At 46.9% G+C, this 27,409-nt stretch overlaps 1 protein-coding gene across 5 annotated transcripts in view; it reads left to right on the forward strand.

The window, feature by feature from the left end:
• The window catches only part of mipol1 (mirror-image polydactyly 1), a 569,773-nt gene that overhangs the window by 73,371 nt on the left and 468,993 nt on the right, over positions 1-27,409 (forward strand). For 3 of the 5 annotated variants that reach the window (XM_038780869.1, XM_038780840.1, XM_038780859.1), the window contains exons 2-3: positions 12,473-12,604; positions 15,217-15,284. In XM_038780869.1, the coding sequence (XP_038636797.1) occupies positions 15,278-15,284 (7 nt within the window). In that variant the 5' untranslated portion in view covers positions 12,473-12,604; positions 15,217-15,277. Of the gene's footprint in view, positions 1-6,141; positions 6,253-12,472; positions 12,605-15,216; positions 15,285-27,409 lie in introns of all 5 variants that reach the window. The other 2 variants (XM_038780849.1, XM_038780878.1) reach the window with 2 other exon arrangements.

Raw genomic sequence — 27,409 nt, forward strand, 5'->3', positions numbered from 1 at the left:
TCAAAGTATCGTCTTGCATCTTTAACTTTGTCTGTATATATATATATAGGAGCAGTGCTCCAAAAGCTAGTGATTTGAAACAAACTGCTGCACTTTCACCTGGTGTTGTAAGACTTCTTACTCTAATCAGCTAAGGAGGCAAGCGGCAGTGAGGGAGATTGGGCGGATGAGGGATGGGGTTAGGGGGGCATTTTGGGGGGTGGTGGTGGGTAAGCTGGTTACGAAGCCGGCGGAGATAAATGGGGTGTTTGAGGCTTTTTATCAGAAATTATATGGTTTGGAGCCTCCAGTGGGGATGAGGGCATGAAACTGTTTCTAGATGGGCCAGAGTTCCCGAGGGTGGATGAGGCACGGGTACAAGGGCTTGGAGCCCTGATTGGACTGGGCAGGTGAAGGATTGTATGGGTTGATACAGTCGGGGAAGGCTCTGGGCCCGGATGGGTTCCCGGCGGAGTTTTATAAGAGGTTTGGGTCAGAGCTGGGGCCATTGTTAGTAGAGATGTACAACGAATCGGTGGGGAGCGGTGAGCTTCCTCCCACGCTGTGTCAGGTATGTCGCTCACTTTGATGAAGGACGAAGACCTGGAACAGTATGGGTGGTACTGCCCGATATCGTTGGTAAATGTGGATGCAAAGTTGTTGGCGAAGGTGTTGATCGTGCAGATAGAGAACTGGGTGCCGGGGAGGATCAGATGGTGTTTGTGAAGGGCCAATGTTTGAGGCAATCTGAATGTGATGATGATGGCCTCGACGGGCCAGGAGGTCGAGGGGGTTGTGTATGGACGAAGATAAGGCGTTTGACCGCGTGGGGTGGCCGAACTTGTTTGAGGCACTGGGGCGTTTCGGGTTTGGGCAGGGGTTTGTTGACTGGTTGAGATTGCTGTCTAGGGCTTCTAAGATGAGTGTGCAGACCAATAGTGTCAATACAGAGTATTTTCCGTTACACCGGGGGATAAGGCAGGCCTGCCTCTTCTCCCCTTAGCTCTTTGCCCTGATAATTGAACCATTGGCAATAGCACTCAGAACTTTCGCTTTGAGGGAGTGGCAGAGCGTTTGGGCGGGGGAGTCTGTTTATATGCTGATGAATTATTTTTTTATAAAACATTTCGCACTTGCTATCCAGGTGGCGTTTTCTGCAGAATAATTCAGAAACAACCATAATAATCAACACAGTAACAATATCAGCACAGGCCTCGTAGGCTGTCCCCACACCCATGACAGTGGCCCCCATTCTATCCTTTCCTTTCTTTATTTACAAAGGCGTGTATCTCATTGTTTATTTAGAAGTGTTCTTATCGGGACTCTTAACATTTAGTGGTACGGGTTACACACATCTTTACATATGTATTTACAACTGTTGCCAGGGCTCTTTACATAATTCAGAATTTCTAAATGCCCTTACAGTTGTTTTGCTGGGGAGGGACCTGTACCTGCCCCCTCGAGTTCTTGAGAGGCAGATGGGGAGGCGGAGTACGTGAGGTTAGACAGGTCCTTTTTCCTGGTTTGGCCCGTGTGGGAGGGATCCCTGCCCCCTCCTGCGAATGGCCTCACACCCCACTATATCTGCAGGCTTCCTTTCAACCGGGTGATGTTCCCTACCTCCCCCCACTCTGTTGACTTCTATCCTAGCAGAAGTTTCCACCTGGTGATCAGTGAAGCGAAGGCCAGGGTGTCTTCCCCCTCCCTTGCCCAGAGCTGACACCCCAAAGACCACCACAGATAGGCACAGCTCCATCTCAACCACTACCACCCTGGTCATGGTCTCATAAAAGGCTGCCCAGAACTCCGAGTCTGGGGAAGGACCAGAACATGTTGGTGTGGCTGTTTGGTCCCCCCCTGACACCGCTTGCACTTATCCCTCACCTCCGGGAAGAACTCGCTCATCTCCGGGAAGAACCCGCTCATGCGTGTCTAAGTAAGATGTTCTCTGTGCACCAACCAGAGCTGCATCAAGCTTAGCCCGGTGCAGGAGCAAGTGGAGTTTATCCTGTGCAGTGCTTTGATCCAGGGTCCTTCCCCTATCTCCATGCCCAGCTCCTCTACCCATTTCAATCTGGTCTCGTTCTGTGGGGCCCTGACCTTTTCCATGAGTCGTTTGCAGATGTTGCCACATTTGTCGTCCCCTAACTAGTCCAGCCCTACCATTGTATCCATAAATGTGTGTCCAGGTCTCTGGGGGAACGCTTTTGGTCTCCTTGTGGAGAAAGTCGCACAGTTATAGGTAACCAAACTCATTCCCTTTTTGGGAGTTGCAGCCCCTAGGATTGCCAGTCTATCGTCCACGTACAAGTTCCTCACTCTCGGTGTCCCTCTGCCTCCGTCCGCATTCCAAATGTGGTGTCTATTCTCACCAGTGTGAACCTATGGTTGTTGCAGATGGGGGGCCTCTATGGACATCTTGCCAAGCTAGAATGGCACCTGAACTGGTTCTATGTCCGTAGTGTGTACGTTATCACCGGGCTCCTGGAGTGTGTGTATGTGAGTGGGGCCAGGAGTGGTGTGATGGCCTGCGCTCGGAGAGACATCCCTGTGCAGGAAGCGTCCTCCATTTGAACCCAGTCTGCCTCCGGTTCCCTTAGCCACCCTCTCCATGTTTGTCGTCCAGTGGTAGTATAGGAGCTTTGGTAAGGCCAGGCCGTACACCTGTTGCCCTCGCCGTAAGATGGTCACTTTCAATGGTAATTCCTTATCGGCGAGGGGAAATGCAACCAGCCTCCATGGGTGCGTTGGGGATGGTCTTTTTTTTAAAGAATCTTTTTAGTGTCACAAGTAGGCTTACATTAACACTGCCATGACGTTACTGTGAAAATTCCCTAGTTACCTGTTCGGGTACACTGAGGGAGAATGCAGAATATCCAATTCACCTCACAACCATGTCTTTTGCCAACCTCACATCCATATGGTATTCCACCTTTGTTGCCCCTGAAAGCACCAACTTCCATTCAACAAAGAAGGCTGTGCGTGAGATGACCTTGTACACATGGAAGAAACAGGAGAATTCTTTCTCGGGTGGTTGAACCTGCAAGGGTCCAACCCCCCCCTCCCCCTCCCTTCCCATCTGCTTCATAAAGGTGTTTAATTCTTGTGCCATACCTGACACAGTTCCTGTCCTGGGGTTGCATCTGTCCATTGTCGGGTCCTGTATGCAGTTAAAGTTCCCCCCACCCCCATGATAAGTTGGTGGGTGTCTAGGTCCGGGATTTTGGCCATCGTCTTCCTGACGAATTCTGCATCATAGAACATAGAACACTACAGCGCAGTACGGGCCCTTCGGCCCTCGATGTTGCGCCGACCTGTGAAACCATCTGAAGCCTATCTGACCTACACTATTCCATTTTCATCCATATGTCTATCCAGTGCCCACTTAAATGCCCTTAAAGTTGGCAAGTCTACTACTATTGCAGGCAGGGCGTTCCACACCCCTACTACTCTCTGAGTAAAGAAACATCGTCCTAGTTCGGGACGTATATATTTACCAAGACTACCAGGCCCCCTTCCAGGGTCCTGCTGACCATCACATATCCCCCCCCCCCCCCCCCCCCCCCCCCGGCCAAAGGCCTGACAAAGCCGTCTCACCGCTATAAAACGTCCACTTAACAAGGCCCCACGGAATTCATGCCGGTCGCAGATGACGGTCCTGCTGGCTGATTCGGCAGGACCGTGCTCGCTGGCGCCTCGCTAACAAGGGAGAGCAGCACTTAAATTGATCCTGCACAGCCAAGCCCATGCAGCGCACAAAGGTGACCATGATTTGCCGATTCCTGGACTTGATCCAGCTGCCCCTCCATCCCGAGGTGAACCTCAGGCCCAGTGGACACCAAACAGGAGGGTGCCAACCCGGAGACACCATCCCTCGATGTAAAGGCTTTGTCGCGCTCTTGCTTGAGCACAAAACAGCCATTAACTCGTTCCCAACATTTCCATACATGTAAGGTTTTACTGAATCAATCTGCAATTGTTTAATTTTGGTAAATTTAATTGTATTCACTAATCATAGACTTAAAGGGATCTTTTCTTGCAGTGGTAGCGTCTCTACTTCTGGGCCAGAAGCTCTGGATAAAGTTCTAATCCAGAACTTGACGGCCACAGAAGGTGTGCTCATAACGTGGTCAAACAGTTTGATTATGAACCTCCACATCCTTCCAATACACTTGATGGCGGGTGGGGGCAGTGTTTCCTGGTCAGCCATACTACGGAAGGCATTGGCAACTACTGCAGCACTTTGCCAAGTATTATCGTGGACCAATCTAATGCAAGTCTATGGTCGCCACTACCCTCTGGGCATGGTATCTAAAGGAGGATGAACCACAGACTTGCAGCATAGCATTTTACTACATTTATAAAATTGCAGACATGTGTTTCACAAATAATCAATTAAATTTTGAAGACATGCAGAACCCATTTTGCAGAAAAAAATCCAAAAAACAATAGTGAGACGCATGCCCATTCCACCTTTGGTGGTGTTGGCCAGGGTATCAAAAGAACTCTGTGCTCTTGATCTCTTTGGCATTATTAGATGTTGAACATCTATCTGAATGAGTTTCAAAGTGAAACATTGCTTTGTTATGCTGTGGTGCTCAAAGTCTTTGAGTGGATCTTGAACTCGTAACTTTCTGACTCCAAAACAAGAGTGCTACCGTCTGAGTCAAGCTGATGCAGTGTTCAGAAATATTTAGATTTTTATTGAACAAATGAATGACAACTTACATTGTCAGCAAGTGTAAGATAGTATGGGATGTAACATTTTGAGAATTTTATGCTCTGTACCTGTTTTGTTTTAGCTTCACTGGTCACTCGTGAAATTGGAGTACACGCCACCTTTGATCCATTCTTTGTACACCAGGTTTTGAACGATAGCATTTCAATCGAGAACCCTTACTCCAAACATCTGCTGCTGGAATGTTAGCCCCCAACGTCCCAGTAGGTCATTAAACCAAAGTCATAGGTGATGCACCTCTAATGAGTAATTTTAAATGGTAACTCGGCAATATTGAATGGAAGCAATTTTTGCTGAGAACCTAAGAGGCTTGACATGGGATGCAGTTGTTACAAATTCAGATATATCATGAGTAACCTCTTGGATTTAGTAGAGCCACACTTGGCCTGTCATTCAGCTCCCCCAAAACATAGTCCCCTCACCTAATAGTCTTGTTTTTGCTGATCTGCATTGGTTCCCAATTACCCAAAGCTTCCAGTTGTCTTTCTCCTCCCTATTGCTGTTCTTCCTCTAACAATCACCTCCCACCCCCAAAGCATGACTCCGGCTTCTTGTGTATTCCCATACTCCCTCACCCAACTATTGTTAACCGTACCTTCAGACATATGGGACCATGATCTGGAATTCTTTCCCTAAATCCCTCCTTATAACCAATCTCTTCAGCTAGGCCTCCTAACTATCTCCTTTATCTTGGTGCCCATTTATCGGATTATGCCTCAATGAAGTGTCTGAGATATTTATTATTTTGTTCTATATAAATGCAGAATGCTGTAAATTGTCGCTGCAGTTTTCATTTTGATGTACGTTGCCCAATAAATGCTTGAATGAAAACTTAACTTTGGGTTGTAATAATAACATTCATTTGTGACCTGTCTTTCACGCAAGTACTTCTTCAATCTCTCTCAGTAAACACTTAGTGAGATGATACTTGATATGAATTGTTATGCTACTTTATTTCGGTTAGTCAATAGCATAGCAGCAGTTCTGGACAGATTTACTTTGTTCAATCAGTACAATTTGTTCCCGAGCAATAAGACAGAAAATAATGAATACACTCACTGTCCCATATTAGTGGATCATCTGACTTCAGCTAATTTCTATTGATTACTGTAGTGTATCCTTTTCACAGCCCTTCACCTTTGGGGTTTTCCGCATAAAAGACTTGACTACTTGTGTAGCATCCAATTTCGATACCCTCCTGCTCGACTGCCTGTGTCTGTTTTTAATCTTATGTTGTGCGCAGCAGAGAAGGGAAGCCTGTCATGCATTTTGCTGAGTGTTTGGGATCAGGAACTCTCCAATATGATCGGTGAGAGATGCTTATTGATTACTGAAGTGAGTTAATAACTTGCTCATTATTTTACAGTACAAAGGAAACGAGATCAAAGCCATCTAATTAGCATTTGACCTTTCTATCTTTTCAGACCTTTTAATTAATATCCGTTTGAATACATAATTGGTTAAAACATAACCTTTTAAAGAATTTGGAAAGAGTAACATCTTCAAAAATATTCAGAACATGACCAACAATTCTGGTTAGTTGACTTTCTTCCTCTTGTTCGCAGCTTAATCAATTGAATAGGTGAAATGCACAATAACAGTCTGTTCAGTGCTGAACTGAGATGTTTTCTGTTGCAGATTATTTTGAATGAGAGTAATTTCGTACCATAGATGTAGAAACTATTTAGCTTTTTAAAAAAATTGGCAAGTGGAAAATTCCTGGGACTTCCGGTGGCGGCATGTAGGTGGAGGTCACACTTTGGGTGGCTCCTGCTCGAGGCTCTAGTTTTTGGAAATTAATGTTTGGTTCCAGGGGCAGTTTTTGGATAAGCTTGTGCAGGAAAACATAAGGAAGGAGGGGAAGGGAATGTCGTGGACTCAGAAAAAGGCCACTGGGAAGAAGGGGGCGAGCCAAAGTTCGCTGTCGAGCAAACGGTTCAGTTCAGCCTGGCAGCAGGAAAGATGGCGGAGGCTGGGTCGTTGGGTGAGACCTTATCATTCACAGTAGTGACTTTCACCAATATGATGGCTGGAGAGTTTGAGAGGCAGTTCACCAAGCACATGGAGTTGATACGTAAGGAGATGATGGGAGCGATGAAGCTGGTGGAGGAAGCGATGGCCCCGGTGAAGAATGTGGTGTTGAAGACATTGGCCGAGGGATGAGAGCAAGGACAGAAGTTGGGGGTGGTGGAGGACACTCTGTTGCAACACAGTGACCAGTTCACCTCAATGGGTGAGGAGCTGCGGAAGGTGGTGGAGGCCACAAAAGATTTAGAGCCAAGGTGAAGGACCTGGAGAACAGGTTGAGGAGACTGAATTTACAAATTGTGGGCTTGCCTGAGTGGGTTGAGGGCCTGAGGCCAACTGAGTATTTCGCAAAGATGTTGGCGGAGTTGTTGGGGGAGGGGGGAGCGGAAGAACCCCCAGTACGAACTGGACAGGGCTCATCGGTCGCTCAGGCCCAAGTCGATGACAAATGAGCCACCAAGGGCGGTCATAATTTGTTTCTACAAATTCCACGTCAAGGAGAAGGTCCTGAGTTGGGTGAAACAAAGGTGTGAGGTGCAGTGGGATGGAGCTGGCGTTCGAATATAATTAACCGTGGAGCAGGCGGGTGGCCTTTCATCGGGTGATTGTGTGAGGTTTCAGCATGGTCTACCCGGTGAAGCTGAGGGTGACCTATAACTCAAGGGACTTATACTTTGAGATGGTAGAGGAGGCGGAGGCGTTTGTAAAGGCTGAAGGATTGGGTTTAAAATGAGAGATGAGACTGGGGTTTGGTTCTGGCCTGAAGGAAAGGGGGAGAAATGCTGTATACAACCTAATTTCTTGTTTCAGGATGTTTATTTGCATTTTTTGTAGGGGTTTGATTTTTTGGGGAAGGGTAGTGTATCCTCTATGGGTTACAGTGGGTCGGAGAATATTGGACTTTGGGGTTTTGGCGGTTTTCTGGGATGCAGTTTATTTCACTGGTAATGTTTGTTTGTCTTTGTTCTCAGGGATTGGATCAAGGGGGAGGCAATTGGGAGGAGGGGGGCCTGGTCAGGGGCTTCCACACTAGCCAGCGAAGGCTGGCTGGTGAACGGGAGTGTAGTGGGGAGGGGCCGCGGTCATTGGAACCTGACTGAACAGGTTTCGATGGGCCTGGAAGTGGGATGGGATTGATACTGGGAGAGGTATTTTCAAGAGAAAATCGATGGGAGGATTCGGGGAGGAGGGGTTCAATGGCAACAAAGGGATGGGCGAGTCAGGTCCAGTGGGTGATGATGATGGCAGATCGGAGAGGCAGGGTGGGGGGTGAAAGACCCCCCGGTCAGATTAGTAACGTGGAACGTGAGGGGGTTGAGGGTGTTTGCGCATTTAAAGAGCCTGAAGGCTGACTTGGTGATGCTGCAGAAGACCCATTTGAGGGTGAAGGATCAGGTGAGGCTCAGGAAGGGCTGGGTGAGTCAGGTTTTCCATTCGGGGTTTGATAGCAAGGTTCGGGGGTAGCGGTATTGGTGGTCAAGAGGGTGAGGTTTCAGATGGAAAAGGTGGTGGCGGAGCGGGGGGGGGTGGGCAGGTACGTGATTGTGAAGGGGGTGCTGGAACGGAGGTTAGTGGTGCTGGCGAGCGTATATGGCCTCAACTGGGATGATACAGGGTTTGCAAAGAGGTTGCTGGGTGCCATCCCGGATTTGGACACCCATGAGTTAATAGAAGGGGGGAATTGGAATATGGTGCAAGAGCCGAGGATGGACAGGTCTCAGCTGCGCTCGCTGATCCAGTTGGGGGAGGGGGAAAAGGCGCAGGCTGGGCTCACGAGAGATGGGAGGAGTGGACCCGTGGAGGTTCCTGCACCTGAGGAAGTGGGAGTATTTATTTTTCTCCCCGGTGCATAAAATTTACTCAAGAAGAGACTTTTTTATGGTGGGGAATGTTATTGGCCGGTGTCAAAGGGTCAGAGTATTCAGCGATGTTGATTTCGAACCAAGCACCACATAGGGTGGATGTGTTTCTGGAGAAGGGAGTGGCCCAGAGGCTGGGGTGGAGAATGGATGTGGGGTTGTTAGGGGACCGGAGTTTTTGCAATAAGATTGGGAAGGTGATCGAAGAATATGTGGCATTTAATTGTACAGGGGAAGTTTTGCAACCGGTGGTTTGGGAGGCTCTGAAGGCAGTAGTAAGGGGGGAGATGATCTCGTTTAAGGCTCAGGTTCGACAAGGAAGAGAGGGAGGAGTGCCAAAAATTTATAGAGGAGATGCTGGAGGTGGATAGGAGGTGCAGGAGGAAGGAGCTTCAAGCAACGTTTGACCGGTTGTCCACGGGGAAAATATGTTGCCTTGCCAGCTTCGGACGGAGGCGGTGGTGTGGGAAATGGTGCGGGATAAGGTGGGGAAGCTCGTGGTGGCCCCAGAGCAGATCAATAAAGTTTTTGAGAGGTCTATGAGACGTTGTATAGGCCGGAGCCACTGGGAGAGGAGTGAGAGATGAGGGAGTTCCTGGACGGGTTGGAGTACCTGAAGTTGGGGAAGGAGGACAGGGCAGGGATGGATGGGCCAGTGGGAGAACAGGAGGTAAAAGAGTAGTTGGGAGGATGTAGTTGGGGAAGGCGGCGGGACCGGATGGATTCCCAGTGGAATATTATAAGAAGTTTAAGGACAAGTTGGCACCACTGATGGTGGGAATGTTTGAGGAGGCGATAGGTAGAGGGGTCTTGCCACAAACATTGGGGCAGGCTTTGATTGCCCTGTTGTTCAAGAAGGATAAAGACTTGGTGGAGTGTGTATCCTATAGGCCTATATCCCTACTGAATGTAGATGCCAGGATATTGGCAACGGTGCTGGTGGTAAGGTTGGAGGATTGTCTCCCGAAGATGATAGGCGAGGATCAGACGGGGTTCATGAAGGGAAGGCAGCTGTTTTTAAATGTGAGAAGGTTGTTAAATGTCGTCATGTTGCCGGTGGAGGGAAAGGAGACCGAGGTGGTGGTGGCACTGGATTCAGAGAAGGTGTTTGATCAGGTAGATTGGGGTTAGATTTGGGATTGGGCTGAGGTTCGCGGCGTGGGTACGGCTGCTGTACAGGCAAGTGTTTGTACTAATAATACGAATTCGGGGTACAAGGCAGGGATGTCCTATGTCCCCCGTGTTTGCATTGGGTATAGAGCCTTTGGCCATCGAGCTAAGGAGCTTGGGTTTGTGGAAGGGAATAGTGAAGAGTGGGCATGGAGCATAGGGTATCCTTATATGCCGATGATCTGTTCTTGTATATTTCAGAGCTGAAATGAAATGAAATGAAATGAAAATTGCTTATTGTCACAAGTAGAATTCAATGAAGTTACTGTGATCACTCGTAGATGGGTCTTAATAGGGTGGAGGTCAGCTTCTCTGTCCTGTAACTTGGCATGGCGCGGGGACCTGCTGGAGTTTATGACTCTGGAGCAGGTGAAGTTTGAGCTGAGTGGGGCGAAGGGGGGTTCTATAATTTTTGGGGTTTGTTTATCATGCACTTTCGGACGTTGGTTGCCGTTGAATGCTAAAGAGGGAGGGGCAGCTTGTTTGTTTCGCATTTTTGATTTACGAGTTGATGGTTTAGGTTCTACATTGTTGGGGTTGTTTTGTTTTTTTTTCTTTATGGTGAAAATGATGAAAATATGGTGAATAAAAATATTTATTAAAAAATGTGTAAAATTCCTATTTTGTCACAAAGCAAGAACGGGAACAGCACCTAACAAAACTATTATTTACAATCTTGGCTACTATAGGAAGAGAGGTTAGATGGGCAGCCGCTTTATTGGAATGCGGCCAAGGGAGTAAGAGCTGAATCTAATAGCCCAGCTTGGAGAGATGGGAAAGAAATTAGAGAAATTTGTGGGGTCGGAACTGGCGCATGGTGAAGCATTGATGTTTCGCTTGATGGGCAGAGAAGTTGGAGGAGCAGCACAGACAGGTGAATGGATGGTCTCAATCTTTTTGGAGGTGATAATGGAGGGACCAGCAAAGCAGTTATTAAGGACTTGGTTGTCAGTAAAGAAAAAGAAGCTTGTGATGGATTATCTTCGCTCTTAAGGGTGGTACCAAAGTAGGGGTTGTTAGAAAGAAGTGCTTGATACTGTTTGTGTACCAGGTACATTCTGGTCTGCACAACTTGAACTTGGAGGGATGAGGATGGGGTTTTTAAGAGCAACTGACAAGAATGGGGGAGAGAAAAAGTTTTACTGAGGTCAAAGACATTACAGAGGTTGGACAAAAACGAGAGGTTAAGCTGCAGAAGTTTTTGCCAATTTACGGTCAAAGACTGATCAATTGTGGCTCTTTGCATTTCTTCCAATTTTGTATCTTAATGACTGGAACTTGTCACTGTATTCAACATATGGCCTGGCCAAAAGTCTAAATTGTTGGATTATGACTTCCTCTAACTTGCATTCTTTGGTTTATAATTTAACTTCCTAAAATAACAAAATGAAACTATAAGTGATATTACACTCATAATCTTTGTGCTGTAAATTACTGAAAAAATGTAATGTTAAAGCCATCAGCTTATTCTTTGCCTTGGAACACAATTTCTGAGGTTGTTCTGATTTGTATTTATTTAGATTGTGGGGCAAATATTTTTTATTGCATCACCTACAGATGCTATTTAACCAGTGGGCTACTCAGTTACCTGTAAAATTATAATAGAACACGAGAATTGTTTGTTTTCAAGCATTCTAAAATGGTAGTTCTCCTGTTGGAGCAGCATCAACCCCCCCCCCCCCCCCCCCCGCCCCCATTTGAAAGTATTATTACATTTTCGTGCAAAAGGCAGAACTTGGATCATCATTCAACATCGCATGAACATCGCAAGAAACAAAAGAAGTAAGAGCGGGAGTTGGCCATATGACCTTTTGAGCCTGCTCTGCCATTTAATATAATCATGGCTGATAATCAGCCTTAAAGCCTTTCCCGCCTGCTCCCCATAGCCCTTGATTCCCTGAGAAGTAAAAAATTAGCCAATGTAGTCTTAAATATACCCGATGCATCCACAGCCTTCTGGGGTAGAGAATTCCAAACTGCATTAGCGTACTAAACCATGGATTTTGGTATTTCTTTCAAATCTTGAACTGTGTTGTATCTTAGATCATGCCATAGAAAGTAGAAGAGTCGGCGAATGTGTTCATGGGGTTAACCGTTGTACTGGTGCAGGGTATTCTTAACAGTAGAAACGATCGGTACCATTTTTCCAGCAGGTGGCAGCCTTTTCCATTTAAGCAGTATACAGCAATAGGATGAGCTGAGGATGTCAGTGTTTCTTGTAATTGCTCCCAGTCTATTTGTTGCTTACTTATGAATTAACTTGCATTTATTGAACTAAATCATTTCAATCATTTAATTACACCTGAGGAGCTGAACTATAATTGCCTGCAGCTAACCAGGATCTAATATGGCTTCAGCTGTATTAATTTGATGTTTACTTTTCTGAGTGCTAAAAGCATTAAAATGATTGCGCAATGGGATTACATTTTGTTAATTGCTGGCAATCATTAGCTTGGAAATGATGCTGAAGATTGACTGTAAATTATGGAGGGATAAAATTTATGATTTATGTTATGAACAATAGGGCAGCCTATCTTCTTTTAAAATGCCCATGAGATTATTAAAAATTGCTTTCTTTCTAAGTCTTGGTATATTAAAAGACTGAAATTATTATTCATCTTTTTTGTAGTTCTATAACTGCATTGACTGAGACATGTACAGTACATTTAATTAATGTAATAAAACTCCTGCATTTCAGCTAATCCAAAAGTAAATGAGGAACTGAACGAAAGATTGCCTGTTTCTCAGAAGCTTTACTGCCGACAATTGGAAAAAGAAGAGCTCGAGACTTCATTGGAAAATTTCGAGGAAGAACTGAGTTGACAGTTAGGTGAGAAGCTAATGGATGATCATGCAATCTCAGCCATTACTGCATTGTTTTGGATTTTGTCAGGTGATAAGTGCCGTGCAACTTTACTTGTCGAGTCATTTTCTGCAATATTGATGCTTCGAGATGAAACATATTTACAATTTTAATTGAGCCACTTCAGTTAGTGGTACTATGGTTTGTGCCAGTTTTATAGCTGATCCATGCGAAAGCAACTGGTATGACAATTAAAAATAATGTCAGTGGATTGAAGTAGTCAACAGATATCAACAGGAATACTTAATTCAGTACTACTTATTGAGAATTCAGCTAATATTAATTTCTTGTCTTTTGCTGACGTTTTCCCAACAAAAGCTCAACATAGCCCTGTTTTGTTTTAAGAGAGTCAAATTTAATACTTAACATTATTTAATTGTGTGATTTCATAGAATTCACAGGGCAGAAGGAGACCATTCAGCACATCGGGTCTGCATCGGCCCTTAAAAAGAGCACCCTACCCAAGCCCACTCCCCAGCCTATTCCCATAGTCCAGTAACCCCACCCAACCTTTTTGGACACTTAGCGTGGCCAATCCACCTAACCTGCACATCTTTGGACTGTGAGAGGAAACCAGAGCACTCGGAGGAAACCCACGCAGACACTGGGAGAACGTGCAAACTCCACACAGACAGTGACCCAAGCCGGGAATTGAACCTGGGACCCTGGAGCTGCGAAGCAACTGTGCTAACCACTGTACTACCGTGTCCCCTTTACAATATCAAAATATGTTAATATCATCGATATACAGGATCCAGAAAATGAAAATTAACAAACAGCTCTTTCACGATAAAAATAAAACAGTCTGTAATTCTTGCAATTTTTAACCTGAATGAGCGGGAGATGAGGGAGTTTTTGGGGGGGTTAGTGTCTGAGTTTGCCATTCTGTTTGGCAGTGTCTCACTTTAGGTATTTGGAGATGCAGGTGACCCAGGACGGGCAGGTCTTTGGAAGTTGAATTTCTCTAGCTAGATGGAGAGGTCGAAGGCTGATTTGTTGAGGTGGAATAATCTTCTTCTATCGCTGGCCAGCCAGGTACAGGTAGCAAAGATGAACATTTTACCACAATTTTTGTTTCTGTTTCAGTGTAGGTCTTTTTGTGTGAGGCATTTGTCAAGGGGGTGGAAAGGCTGATGATCTCTTTGTTTGTATGGGCGGGGAATGTGGCCAGGATAGTGAAGCTGGTGCAGCAGAGGGGAAGGCAGTCGGGTGGGGGGTGGGGGGGGGGGGGGGGGGGGGAAGAGAGAATGAGGCGGTGAATGCAGAGAATGTATTGGGGATGTGGGGGCTTTGTGGGTAAGGATGGATGCGGGCTCATGAAGGCGGTCGGGGTTGCAGGCGCTGGCAATGGCCGCAGAGAAGGATTCAGTGAGTCCGGTGATGGTGGCCAATCTGAAGATTTGGGGACCGTTTTGGCAGCATCTTAGGTTGAGAACGGGGTTGGTGGGGATGTTAATCATGGGAAATTATGGATTTGAGCCGAGGATGGGAGGAGAAGGGGATTAGGGAGGTGAAGGATCTGTTTCTAAGTGGGCAATTCGTGAGCTTGGAAGAGCTGAATGAGAAGTTTGGGTTGGTGCGGAGGGGGAGGGGGCAGTTTCTGGTCCATGCATTTGTGGAACTTTGCAAGGAATGTCTTCCTGGCAGATAGTGCCTGCCTCCTCGTTGTGGAGGAGGTGCTGGGGAGGGGTTGGGGGGTGGTGTTGGAGAGCGGGGGTCGTCTTGATGATTGACAGGATGATTTTGCAGGAAGATGAGGTGTCGATGGAGGGGGTTAAGGCTAAGTGGGGGGGAAGAGCTGGGGATGGTGCTTAAGGAGATATTGTGGTGTGAGGTGCTGCAGAGGGTGAAAGCCTCGACTATCTCTTCGGGAATTCAGATCAGAGGGGATGGAGGCAAGGGCAGTTGCATGCTCCTCCTGTAGGATGTGGGTGGTGAGGGATACCACCAGTTTCCCCGCTGACTACACCTGCGGCAAGTGCACCCAACTCCAGCTCCTCAGGGACCGTGTTAGGGAACTGGAGCTGGATGAGCTTTGGATCATCCGGGAGGCAGAGGGGGTGATAAGAGTTACAGGGAGGTAGCCACACCCAAGATACAGGACAAGAGTAGCTGGGTTACAGTCAGGGGAAGCAAAATGAATGGGAAGACAGTGCAGGGAACCCTCGTGGCATTCCCATTCAAAACAAGTATACGGCTTTGGATGCTGTTGGGAGGGATGACCTACCGGGGGAAGGCCCTAGCGGCCAGGTCTCTGGCACTGAGCCTGGCTCAGTGTTTATGTTGCATTTTGGAGAGTTAGTTACGGTTGACTGTTGATGGAGAGGTGGGGGAAGGAGGGGGAGGCATAGGTGGGCGGGGGAAGTTTAATGCATTGGTGGGTTCTTTACTATTGTAAAATGTAAAATTGTTGAAAGTTTGGAATAAAAATACTTTGAAAAATTCAACCTGAATATTGTAGTTGTTGCATTTAGATATTTAAACATTGGACCTTTCATGAAACAATTTTCAGACAACTTTCACAAGGATGCATCTTTAATTGTTTCTGAATGATCTTTTTGGTGATTTCTTTTTTACAGATTGGAAAACTTAGAGAAAAAAATAAGTTCACAGTAAGACCAAAATACATCTGATATACAAATGGAAGGTTAGTGAAAAAAAGAGTTCTATCACAGGCTGTTTACAAAACAGGTTTGCTGGAGTGTCGGAGTTGTGTTTTAAATTGAACAGGGGAACAGAGCTAGGGAACATCAGTTCAAATTAGTGGAATGCAATTTTAAGACTAAAAACAGCAAATGTTTCTTCCGAGTAATCAGAGCACCAAATACATGTTCTTTAAGGAATAAAAACGGGAGAAATGGTCCAACTTAGGCTAAGAAAAATAGTATTAAAGGGACAGCTTGTGATGTTGTGACAAGTCTAAGAATTGGGAGTATGTCATAACCAAGAAAAAGATTATTATTATTCTTATTAAATTGATGAAGAGAAAATGAATATCTGAAATAACCAGTGAAAGCATTTGAAACGGTTTGTATTTTTTTCAGGGATATATAAAGGAAAAGAGTAGTGAAAGTCAATGTGGGGCCCCTTGCAGGCAGAGACGGGAGAAATTATAATAGAGAATGAGAAAATGGCAATGATATTCAGCAGATGCTGTATCTGTCGTCACGGCAGAAGACACAAAAAACTATCTGAAAAGTGGTGAGGACCAAGGGTCTAATGAGAATTTAAAAAAATTTGCATCAGCCAAGCAACTGTACTGTGAAAATTGATAGGTGGAAAAGTTGGCCAATCTCATAGACCTAATGGCTTAAATCCTAGGGTTTTAAGAGGGATACTGGAGGCATAGGTTTTGAACTTCTGCAATTCTCTAAATTCTAGAGAGATGTTAACGGGGACAGCACAAACCAAAATGATCAAATTTGCCAAATGACCCTCGAAATGAAGAAATTTCCAACAAGATTAAATTTTTTGTAACTTTTACATGAACACAAATCAGAACCAACACAAATTAATCATTGTTACGCACAAGAAAGGGTTTAATTTAATCAGCCTTGATTTCTCCTCTCGCCACCCATTTATGAATAGAAAAGTGTTTTTGATTTCCCTGTTTACAAGTGGTGTTATATTTTCCAACCGCGCAGTTTATGTGTGGCCCACAGAAATCTCTGAACTAAAGTGGTTAATTTATTTGCACACACCCAAAGGTGAAAGGAAGCATGCAACTTGGCCTCCTTTTCATCCATGCAATACAAGGAGACAGGAAAAAGAGACACAAGGCAAAGACCACAGGTAGAACAAGAATTATTGTTTCATGCAAGACCCAAGTCCAGAATCAAAGTCCAATGGTGTATTCTTTCACAGAGTCAGCAGGTTAAAGACTGATGCTGCATAATTCACTTTTCCTGATGACTTCCACAATGGGATAAGTGATTAGAGATTAATTTGTCTTGTCGGTGCTGGTTCAGACGTTCCAGTAAAAACAATGTATCAACCCTCGATAGAGTCCTTTTCTGTTGTTGCTTGCTGGATAGAAAACGGCAGTCTCAACCTGGCATCCTCTACAAGGCAATATTACCTGTTCCACCAGCTGGGGGAGGGGAGTCAGGTAATTTCCACCTATCCACTTTTGAGTGTCTTTTTTGCGTCTTTTCTTTAGTCTGGTTTCTTGAGATTGATAATTGTTTCAACCATTAAGAGTTCCAAAGAGTTTTCAGGATCCTTTGTCCTGTCAAACCAGACCTGGCCGTTGAAATGTAAATGGCCTTTGTACAATTCTCTTGGAATTTGGCCTCTGCAGTCACAGGGGTCATTAGCGTCTCTTTAGAGATAATGAGGTGCCAGATTCTCAGAATGCTAGAACACTCCTTTTGTTTGGCCAGATATGGCATCATTCATTTGAAAGCTTTTGTCCGGTTTTTAAAATACGATTAGAAATTAGCCATGATGATGTGTATATATATTTATAAAAGAAATAGAGTGCGGTATTAGCCCTCTGCATTATGAATTAACAGGCAGATGATGCTTGAATTTAAAAGGTAAATTTAACTTTAAATAGTCAACAAAGATACGTCTTACACAACCACATTGAGCCCACATCACTCTCTGCACACAAGTGGCACCACGTGCAATCTTACTGTCCTTCCATCTCATTTAATTTGACCCTCGAGTAACATTCACTGGCAGGCATCTTCCATCCGAAGTCCCTATATATATGGCTGGCACCCCCACTGTGCATGCTGACCCATCCTCTCTCACTCTGGTTACATCAGTGTTGATCGTGTAGCTATTCTAGAGTTCCTTTTCAGCTAACCACCAATTTCTAGTCCTCTGATAGAAACACTCAGCTCTTTCATATGCCCAACCTATTCACACCACTTTTAAGAATTCGGTTTCTTTTAGCTTACCCATCCATCACTTTCCCAAGAGTTGCAGAAATGTTACTTTTCCTAAGGTTTTGGGGGTCTTGCATCCCTTTAAGGAAGTAACAGTCTTGGCAGCAAAACTTTGTGAATTAACTTTGTTGAGACAAAGTCCCTCTCTCTATCTGTCTCTCTCTGCCTGTTTCTCTCTGTCTGTCTCCCTTTCTCTCCTCTCTCTCTCTCTCTCTGCCTGTCTCTCTCTCTCTCTCTCTCTCTGCCTCTCTCTGTCTGTCTGTCTCTCTCTCTGCCTCTCTCTGTCTCTGCCTCTCTCTCTCTCCCTGCCTCTCTCTCTCTCCCTGCCTCCCTCTCTCTCTCTCTGCCTTTCTCTCTCTGCCTTTCTCTCTGTGTGTCTGTCTCTCTTTCTCACTGTCTGTCTCTCTCACTGTCTGTCTCTCTCTGTGTGTCTGCCTGTCTCTCTTCGTTTCTCTCTCTGTCTCCCTCTCCCTTTCTCACTCATTCTCTCTGCCCCCCTCCTTCTCTCACTTAGTCATGTGCTCTTTCTCTCGCTCTCTCCGAGTCCCCGCTTCTCTCTCTCCCTCGCGGTCTCTCTCTGTCCTGGGGGGCAGGGTAGCACAGTGGTTAACACAATTGCTTCACAGCTCCGGGGTCCCAGGTTTGATTCCTGGCTTGGGTCACTGTCTGTGCGGAGTCTGCACGTTCTCCCGTGTCTGCTAGGGTTTCCTCCGGGTGCTCTGGTTTCCTCCCACAGTCCAAAGATGTGCAGGTTTGGTGGATTGGCCATGCTAAATTGCCCTTGGGTTAGGTGGGGTTACTGGGTTACGGGGATAGGGTGGAAATGTGGGCTTAAGTGGGGTGTTCTTTCCAAGAGTCGGTGCAGACTCGAAGGGCCGAGTGGTGTCCTTCTGCACTGTAAATTCTATGATCCTTACACGCCCATCTAAGTAATGTACTTTGTATGTAATAATAATCTTTATTGTCACAAGTGGGCTTTACATGAAATGAAAATCGCTTATTGTCACAAGTAGGCTTCAAATGAAGTTACTGTGAAAATCCCCTAGTCGCCACATTCCAGCGCCTGTTCGGGGAGGCTGTTACGGGAATTGAACCGTGCTGCTGGCCTGCCTTTGTCTGCTTTCAAAGCCAGCGAATTAGCCCATTAACACTGCAATGAACTTACTGTGAAAACCCCTAGTCGCCACACTACGACGCCTGTTCGGGTACACCGAGGAAGAATTCACCATGTCCAATTCACCCGACAAGCATGTTTTTCGGGACTTGGGGGAGGAAACCGGTGCACCCAGAGGAAACCCATGCAGACATGGGGAGAACGTGCAGAGTCCACACAGATAGTGACCCAAGCCGGGAATCGAACCTGTGTTCCTGGAGCTGTGGAGCAGCAATGCTAACCACTGTGCTACCTTGCCGCCTATAAACAATTGCAACCAGCGTGGGGCTTGAACCCATGATCGTGAGATTAAGAGTCCCATGCTCTACCGACCTGAACTAGCCGGGCCCATGACCATATCTCAGATGCTTTTGCTTCTCATAGTTCCTTATCCTGCAGAGAGAGACATTGACATTCTAGCAGTCTTTTTCAGAGAACTTCAAGATCTCAGCATTTTGCTACGAGTGAGCTCTTTTGAATCTGGGTCCCACCACCCTAGCATCTCTTTATGCTTTGTGTTCATCCTAAATTTCCCAGTTTACTACAGATTCTACAAGAAAAGTATCTAATAAAGTCATGTCAATTTTTTTATGAGGGTTAGATTTTAACAATTAATAACGTTGTCAGTCACTTAATAACCTGAATACTACCAAACAGGAAAAAAACAACCTTTTCTTGGAGCTTTGGTGGCTTCTGTTCACTTGAATTGTGTGTTCCTCTGTCTGTCTCTGTCTGCTTTTTGCATCTGTGTGCTGATTGTCTTCATTCTCCAGTCGTAGCTCTCCTTTGTCTCAGTCAGCCACGTGGCATCTCTATCTCAGCTTCCTTCCTGTTTTTTGGACTTCTTCGAACTAACCACAGGAGAACCAGGGACAGGTTACAATAGTTTATTCATGATTCAAGCATGGAGGGAACTACCCCAAAGAAACCTCTGGAGGAGCACCCTCCTTTGATGCAGCTCTGACAGATCAAACACAGCAATCACAGGGAGAACATTCCAAAGCTGCTCTTTCTCTCAACTCACAAATGCAGTCTGCTTATTCAGTTAGTCGTTACACAAAACGTTGTTTTAAAATGCTGATCTTTCCTATGTAGGTTTATTATTAAACCTTCACACAAAAACTTGTTTGCAATCTTCTGCTGCTTCACAGTGCCAGGAACCCGGGTTCAATTCCAACCTTGGTGACTGTTTGGAGTTTGCATATTCTCCTCCTGTCTGCATGGATTTACTCTGGGTGCTCCGGTTTCCTCCCACAGACCAAATATGTCCGAGTTAGGTGGATTGACCATGATAAATTTCCTCTTGGTGGTGTTACAGGGATAGGGTGGGTGATTGGGCCTAGGTGGGGTGCTCTTTCAGAGGGTTAGGGCAGACTCAATGGACTGAATGGCCTCCTACACTAGGGATTCTATGATTCTATTCTAAACTATGTGTTCTTCTAAAAAGTAAACAATCTTGCTGGCGAGCTCTGTTGATGTTAGGACCTTAAGGTATAGCATTAGACTAATATGCAATTTTACTCTAATGCAGGGGTGTGACATCTATTCCCTTTTTACTAAATGTATTAATTTACTCATATTTCCTGTTGGTACTGTTTCCAGGTCAAGGGTCACCAGGTCACATAGAACATAGAACGATACAGCGCAGTACAGGCCCTTCGGCCCTCGATGTTGCACCGACATGGAAAAAACTAAAGGCCATCTAACCTACACTATGCCCTTGTCATCCATATGCTTATCCAATAAACTTTTAAATGCCCTCAATGTTGGCGAGTTCACTACTGTTGCAGGTAGGGCATTCCACGGCCTCACCACTCTTTGCGTAAAAAACCCACCTCTGACCTCTGTCCTATATCTATTACCCCTCAATTTAAGGCTATGTCCACTCGTGCTAGCCACCTCCATCCGCGGGAGAAGGCTCTCGCTGTCCACCCTATCTAACCCTCTGATCATTTTGTATGCCTCTATTAGGTCACCTCTTAACCTTCTTCTCTCTAACGAAAACAACCTCGAGTCCACCAGCCTTTCCTCATAAGATTTCCCCTCCATACCAGGCAACATCCTGGTAAATCTCCTCTGCACCCGTTCCAAAGCTTCCACGTCCTTCCTATAATGAGGCGACCAGAACTGTACGCAATACTCCAAATGCGGCCGTACTAGAGTTTTGTACAACTGCAACATAACCTCATGGCTCCGGAACTCAATCCCTCTACCAATAAAGGCCATCACACCATAGGCCTTCTTCACAACCCTATCAACCTGGGTGGCAACTTTCAGGGATCTATGTACATGGACACCGAGATCCCTCTGCTCATCCACACGACCAAGAATTTTACCATTAGCCAAATATTCCTCATTCCTGTTATTCTTTCCAAAGTGAATCACCTCACACTTCTCCACATTGAACTCCATTTGCCAGCTCTCAGCCCAGCTCTGCAGCTTATCTATGTCCCTCTGTAACCTGCAACATCCTTCCGCACTGTCTACAACTCCACCGACTTTAGTGTCGTCTGCAAATTTACTCACCCATCCTTCTGCTCCCTCCTCTAGGTCATTTATAAAAATGACAAACAGCAACGGCCCCAGAACAGATCCTTGTGGCACGCCACTCGTAACTGAACTCCATTCTGAACATTTCCCATCAACCACCACTCTCTGTCTTCTTTCAACTAGCCAATTTCTGATCCACATCTCTAAATCACCCTCAATCCCCAGCCTCCGTATTTTCTGCAATAGCCGACCGTGGGGAACCTTATCAAACGCTTTACTGAAATCCATATACACCACATCAACTGCTCTACCCTCGTCCACCTGTTCAGTCACCTTCTCAAAGAACTCGATAAGGTTTGTGAGGCATGACCTACCCTTCACAAAACCATGCTGACTATCCCTAATCATATTATTCCTATCTAGATGATTATAAATCGTATCTTTTATAATCCTCTCCAAGACTTTACCCACCACAGACGTTAGGCTCACCGGCCTATAGTTACCGGGGTTATCTCTACTCCCCTTCTTGAACAAAGGGACCACATTTGCTATCCTCCAGTCCTTTGGCACTATTCCTGTAGCCATTGATGACCTAAAAATCAAAGCCAAAGGCTCAGCAATCTCTTCCCTGGCTTCCCAGAGAATCCTAGGATAAATCCCATCAGGCCCCGGGGACTTATCTATTTTCACCTTGTCCAGAATTGCCAACACTTCTTCTCTACGCACCTCAATGCCATCTATTCTAATAGCCTGGGTCTCAGCATTCTCCTCCACAATATTATCTTTTTCCTGAGTGAATACTGACGAAAAGTATTCATTTAGTATCTCGCTTATCTCCTCAGCCTCCACACACAACTTCCCACCACTGTCCTTGACTGGCCCTACTCTTACCCTAGTCATTCTTTTATTCCTGACATACCTAAAGAAAGCTTTTGGGTTTTCCTTGATCCTACCTGCCAAAGACTTCTCATGTCCCCTCCTTGCTCGTCTTAGCTCTCTCTTTAGATCCTTCCTCGCTTCCCTGTAACTATCAAGCGCCCCAACTGAAACTTCACGCCTCATCTTCACATAGGCCTCCTTTTTCCTCTTAACAAGAGATTCCACTTCTTTGGTAAACCACGGTTCCCTCGCTCTACCCTTTCCTCCCTGTCTGACTGGTACGTACTGATCAAGAACACGCAATAGCTGTTCCTTGAACAAGCTCCACATATCCAGTGTGCCCAACCCTTGCAGCCTACTTCTCCAACCTACACATCCTAAGTCATGTCTAATGGCATCACAATTGCCCTTCCCCCAGCTATAACTCTTGCCCTGCGGGGTATACTTATCCCTTTCCATCCCTAATGTAAAGGTCACTGAATTGTGGTCACTGTCTCCAAAGTGTTCACCTACCTCCAGATCTAACACCTGGCCTGGTTCATTACCCAAAACCAAATCCAATGTGGCCTCACCTCTTGTTGGCCTGTCAACATATTGTGTCAGAAAACCCTCCTGCACACATTGTACAAAGAACGACCCATCCAATGTACTCGAACTATATCTTTTCCAGTCAATATTAGGAAAGTTAAAGTCTCCCATAACAACTACCCTGTTACTTTCGCTCTTTTCCAGAACCATCTTCGCCATCCTTTCCTCTACATCTCTAGAACTATTAGGTGGCCTATAGAAAACTCCCAGCAGTGTGACCTCTCCTTTCCTGTTTCTAACCTCAGCCCATACTACCTCGGAAGAAGAGTCCCCATCTTGCATCCTTTCTGCCACCGTAATACTGTCCTTGACTAGCAGCGCCACACCTCCCCCTCTTTTGCCCCCTTCTCTGACCTTACTAAAACACCTAAACCCCGGAACCTGCAACAACCATTCCTGTCCCTGCTCTATCCATGTCTCTGAAATGGCCACAACATCGAAGTCCCAGGTACCAACCCATGCTGCCAGTTCCCCTACCTTATTTCGTATGCTCCTGGCATTAAAATAGACACACTTCAAACCACCGACCTGAACACTGGCGCCCTCCTGCGAAGTAAAATCTGTGCTCCTGACCTCTCTACTCTCAATCTCCCGTACCCCAAAACTACAATCCAGGTTCCCATTCCCCTGCTGAATTAGTTTAAACCACCCCAAAGAGTACTAACAAATCTCCCCCCCAGGATATTGGTGCCCCTTAGGTTCAGATGTAGACCATCCTGTCTATAGAGGTCCTACCTGCCCCAGAAAGAGCCCCAGTTATCCAGAAATCTGAATCCCTCACGCCTGCACCATCCCTGTAGCCACGTGTTTAATTGCCCTCTCTCCCTATTCCTCGTCTCACTATCACGTGGCACGGGCAACAACCCAGAGATAACAACTCTGTTTGTTCTCACTCTGAGCTTCCATCCTAACTCCCTAAAGGCCTGCCTGACATTTTTGTCCCCTTTCCTACCTATGCCGTTAGTGCCAATGTGGACTACGACTTGGGGCTGCTCCCTTCCCCCTTAAGGACCCGAAAAACACGATCTGAGACATCACTTACCCTTGCACCTGGGAGGCAACATACCAAACGTGAGTCTCTCTCGCTCTATCTCCTATCTTCTATCTGTGCCCCTGACTATTGAGTCCCCAATTACTAATGCTCTGCTCCTCTCCCCCCTTCCCTTCTGAGCAACAGGGACAGACTCCGTGCTAGAGTCCCGTACCCCATGGCGGCCGCCCCCCCCACAAGTATCCAAAACGGTATACTTGTTACTCAGGGGAACGACCGCAGGGGGTCCCTGCACTGACTGCTTCTTCCCAGTCCCTCTTACAGTTACCCATCTATCTCCAGTCTTTGGTGTAACTACTTCCCTGAAGCTCCTATCTATGACCACCTCTGCCTCCCGAATGATCCGAAATTCATCCAACTCCAGCTCCAGTACCATAACTCGGTCTTGTAGGAGCTGGAGCTGGCTGCACTTCCTGCAGGTAAAATCAGCAGGGACACTAACGGCATCCCTCACCTCAAACATCCTGTAGGAGGAACATTGCACTACCTTCCCTGCCATCCCACTTAATTTCAACCAAGTTCTGGTAAACAAATATAAAACAAATAAAAAATAATAATATAATATAGCACTTACCTGCTCACACCAATGAGTCTTATTATTAGGTTAGAGGAGGAGGGCGGGTGGGAGACACTATACGTGTAGTGTCTCGGGTATCCTCTCCACCAGAATTTATTGGCTAGGAGAAAATCCTTCCCAGAAGTCCGCGGGTCGTACTTCCGGTTCCCCCCTTATATTGTCTTTGCTCCCACTAGCACCCCGCCGCTCTCAATGTGTCCCCTCGCGCTCTTTCACTGACTCACTGCCGCTCTCCTCACGCTCTTTTATCCTGTGTCCCTCTGAACTCCCGCTGCTTTATGGGCTCTCTGTCTCTGAACTCCCGCTGCTTTATGGGCTCTCTGTCTCTGAACTCCCGCTGCTTTATGGGCTCTCCCTCTGTCTCTGAACTCCCGCTGCTTTATGGGCTCTCCCTCTGTCTCTGAACTCCCGCTGCTTTATGGGCTCTCCCTCTGTCTCTGAACTCCTGCCGCTTTCTGGGCTCTCTCTGTCTCTGAACTCCCGCCGCTTTCTGGGCTCTCTCTGTCTCTGAACTCCCGCCGCTTTCTGGGCTCTCTCTGTCTCTGAACTCCCGCCGCTTTCTGGGCTCTCTCTGTCTCTGAACTCCCGCCGCTTTCTGGGCTCTCTCTGTCTCTGAACTCCCGCCGCTTTCTGGGCTCTCTGTCTCTAAACTCCCGCTGCTTTGTCTCTGAACTCCCACTGCTTTATGGGCTCTCTCTCTCTGAACTCCCGCCGCTTTCTGGGCTCTCTCTGTCTCTGAACTCCCGCCGCTTTCTGGGCTCTCTCTGTCTCTGAACTCCCGCCGCTTTCTGGGCTCTCTGTCTCTAAACTCCCGCTGCTTTGTCTCTGAACTCCCGCTGCTTTATGGGCTCTCTGTCTCTGAACTCCCGCCGCTTTCTGGGCTCTCTGTCTCTGAACTCCCGCCGCTTTATGGGCTCTCTCTGTCTCTGAACTCCCGCCGCTTTCTGGGCTCTCTCTCTCTCTCTCTGAACTCCCGCCGCTTTCTGGGCTGTCTCTCTGAACTCCCACTGCTTTATGGGCTCTCTGTCTCTGAACTCCCGCTGCTTTATGGGCTCTCCCTCTGTCTCTGAACTCCCGCTGCTTTATGGGCTCTCTGTCTCTGAACTCCCGCCGCTTTCTGGGCTCTCTGTCTCTGAACTCCCGCTGCTTTATGGGCTCTCCCTCTGTCTCTGAACCTCCGCCGCTTTCTGGGCTCTCTCTGTCTCTGAACTCCCGCTGCTTTATGGGCTCTCTCTCTCTCTGAACTCCCGCTGCTTTATGGGCTCTCTGTCTCTGAACTCCCGCTGCTTTATGGGCTCTCTCTGTCTCTGAACTCCCGCCGTTTTCTGGGCTCTCTCTCTCTCTCTCTCTCTGAACTCCCGCTGCTTTATGGGCTCTCTGTCTCTGAACTCCCGCTGCTTTATGGGCTCTCGCTGTCTCTGAACTCCCGCCGCTTTCTGGGCTCTCTCTCTCTCTCTCTCTCTCTGAACTCCCGCCGCTTTCTGGGCTCTCTCTCTGAACTCCCGCTGCTTTATGGGCTCTCTGTCTCTGAACTCCCGCTGCTTTATGGGTTCTCCCTCTGTCTCTGAACTCCCGCTGCTTTATGGGCTCTCTGTCTCTGAACTCCCGCTGGATCAGCATTTCTTCTTTTCCAAGAAAGGTACAATTTTTTTGAAAAATATTTTATTGAGGCATTCATATTATAAATTTTAACACATTGGACAACCACCCACCCCAAAACCAGCCATCTTGGCTTACATAAACAATACCTCAACAAAGATTCCCCACAACAAACCCGCCCCAACCTTGTTTCCCCCCCCCCCCCCCCCCCCCCACTCCACCTACTGGACAGCTTAGTTCCTTCCAAAGAAGTCGACAAACGGCTGCCACCTCTGGGCAAACCCTTCCATCGAGTCCCTCAGGGCGAATTTAACTTTATCAAGCCTGAGAAACCCAGCCATGTCACTCACCCACACCCCTGACTTTGGGGATTCCGAGTCCCTCCATGCTAGCAAGATCCGTCTCCGGGCAACCAGGGAGGTAAAGGCTAAGACATCAGACTCTCTCGCCCCCTGGACTCCCGGGTCTTCTGACACACCAAAAATCGGCACCTCTGGACTTTCAGAACCTCCAACATAACGTCGGCAAATCCCTGCCAGAATCCCCCAAGCTTCAGACAGGCCCAAAACATATGGACATGATTCGCGGGACTACCCTCACACCGCCCACACCTGACCTCCACACCTTCAAAAAGCCTGCTCATCCGGGCCGCATTCATATGTGCCCTGTTGATCGCATTAAATTGTATAAGGCTAAGCCTGATGCATGACGAGAATGCATTAACTCTCTTCAGGGCATCCTCCCACAAAGCCTCCAGCTCCCTACTTTTCCTCCCACTTCCGCTTCACCTCCCCTATCGGGGCTCCCTCCAATTCCATCAACTCCTTATTAATTTCTGATACCATTCCCTCCCCTACTCCTGCTTTCTATTCCAGCTTATTTTGTAAACCCTGGGGCAGCATGTGCAGAAAGGTTGATATCTGCTTCCGCACAAAGTCCCTTACCTTTAAGTAACGGAACCCATTCCCACCTGGCAGCTCAAATTCCTCCTCCAACTCGCCCAATCACGGAAAGCCCCCGTCTACAAACAAATCCCCAAACCACTTTATCTCCCCCGGAGCAAACCGGTGGTTGCCACATGGTACCCACACCGCCCCCTTGAGCCCCATGTGCTGTTGCCACTGTCCCCACACCCTCAGGACCGCCACCACTACCGGGCTTGTGGAGCATCTAGCCGACGAGAACGGGAGAAGCGCTGTTAACAGTGCCCCCTAACCCGTGCCCCTACATGAGCCGCCTCCATCCGCTTCCATACTGACACCTCTCCAACTGCCCATTTCCTGGCAATTGCAATATTCGCCGCCCAGTAGTAGTTTATAAAGTTCGGGAGATCCAGGCCCCCACCCCGCTCCAACAACACCTTCACCCACGGGTCTTTACCTGCCCACGCAGACCCAGAAATCACCATGTTCACTTTCCCAAAAACGCCTTGGGAATGAAGATTGGGAGCCTCTCAAACACAACAAGAACCTCGGCAGGACTGTCATCTTTACCGTCTGAACCCTCCCCACCAATGACAGCAGGAGCGCATCCCACCTCC

The sequence above is a fragment of the Scyliorhinus canicula genome, chromosome 2 (assembly GCF_902713615.1).
Source record: "Scyliorhinus canicula chromosome 2, sScyCan1.1, whole genome shotgun sequence".
NCBI classification, from domain to species: Eukaryota; Metazoa; Chordata; class Chondrichthyes; order Carcharhiniformes; family Scyliorhinidae; genus Scyliorhinus; species Scyliorhinus canicula.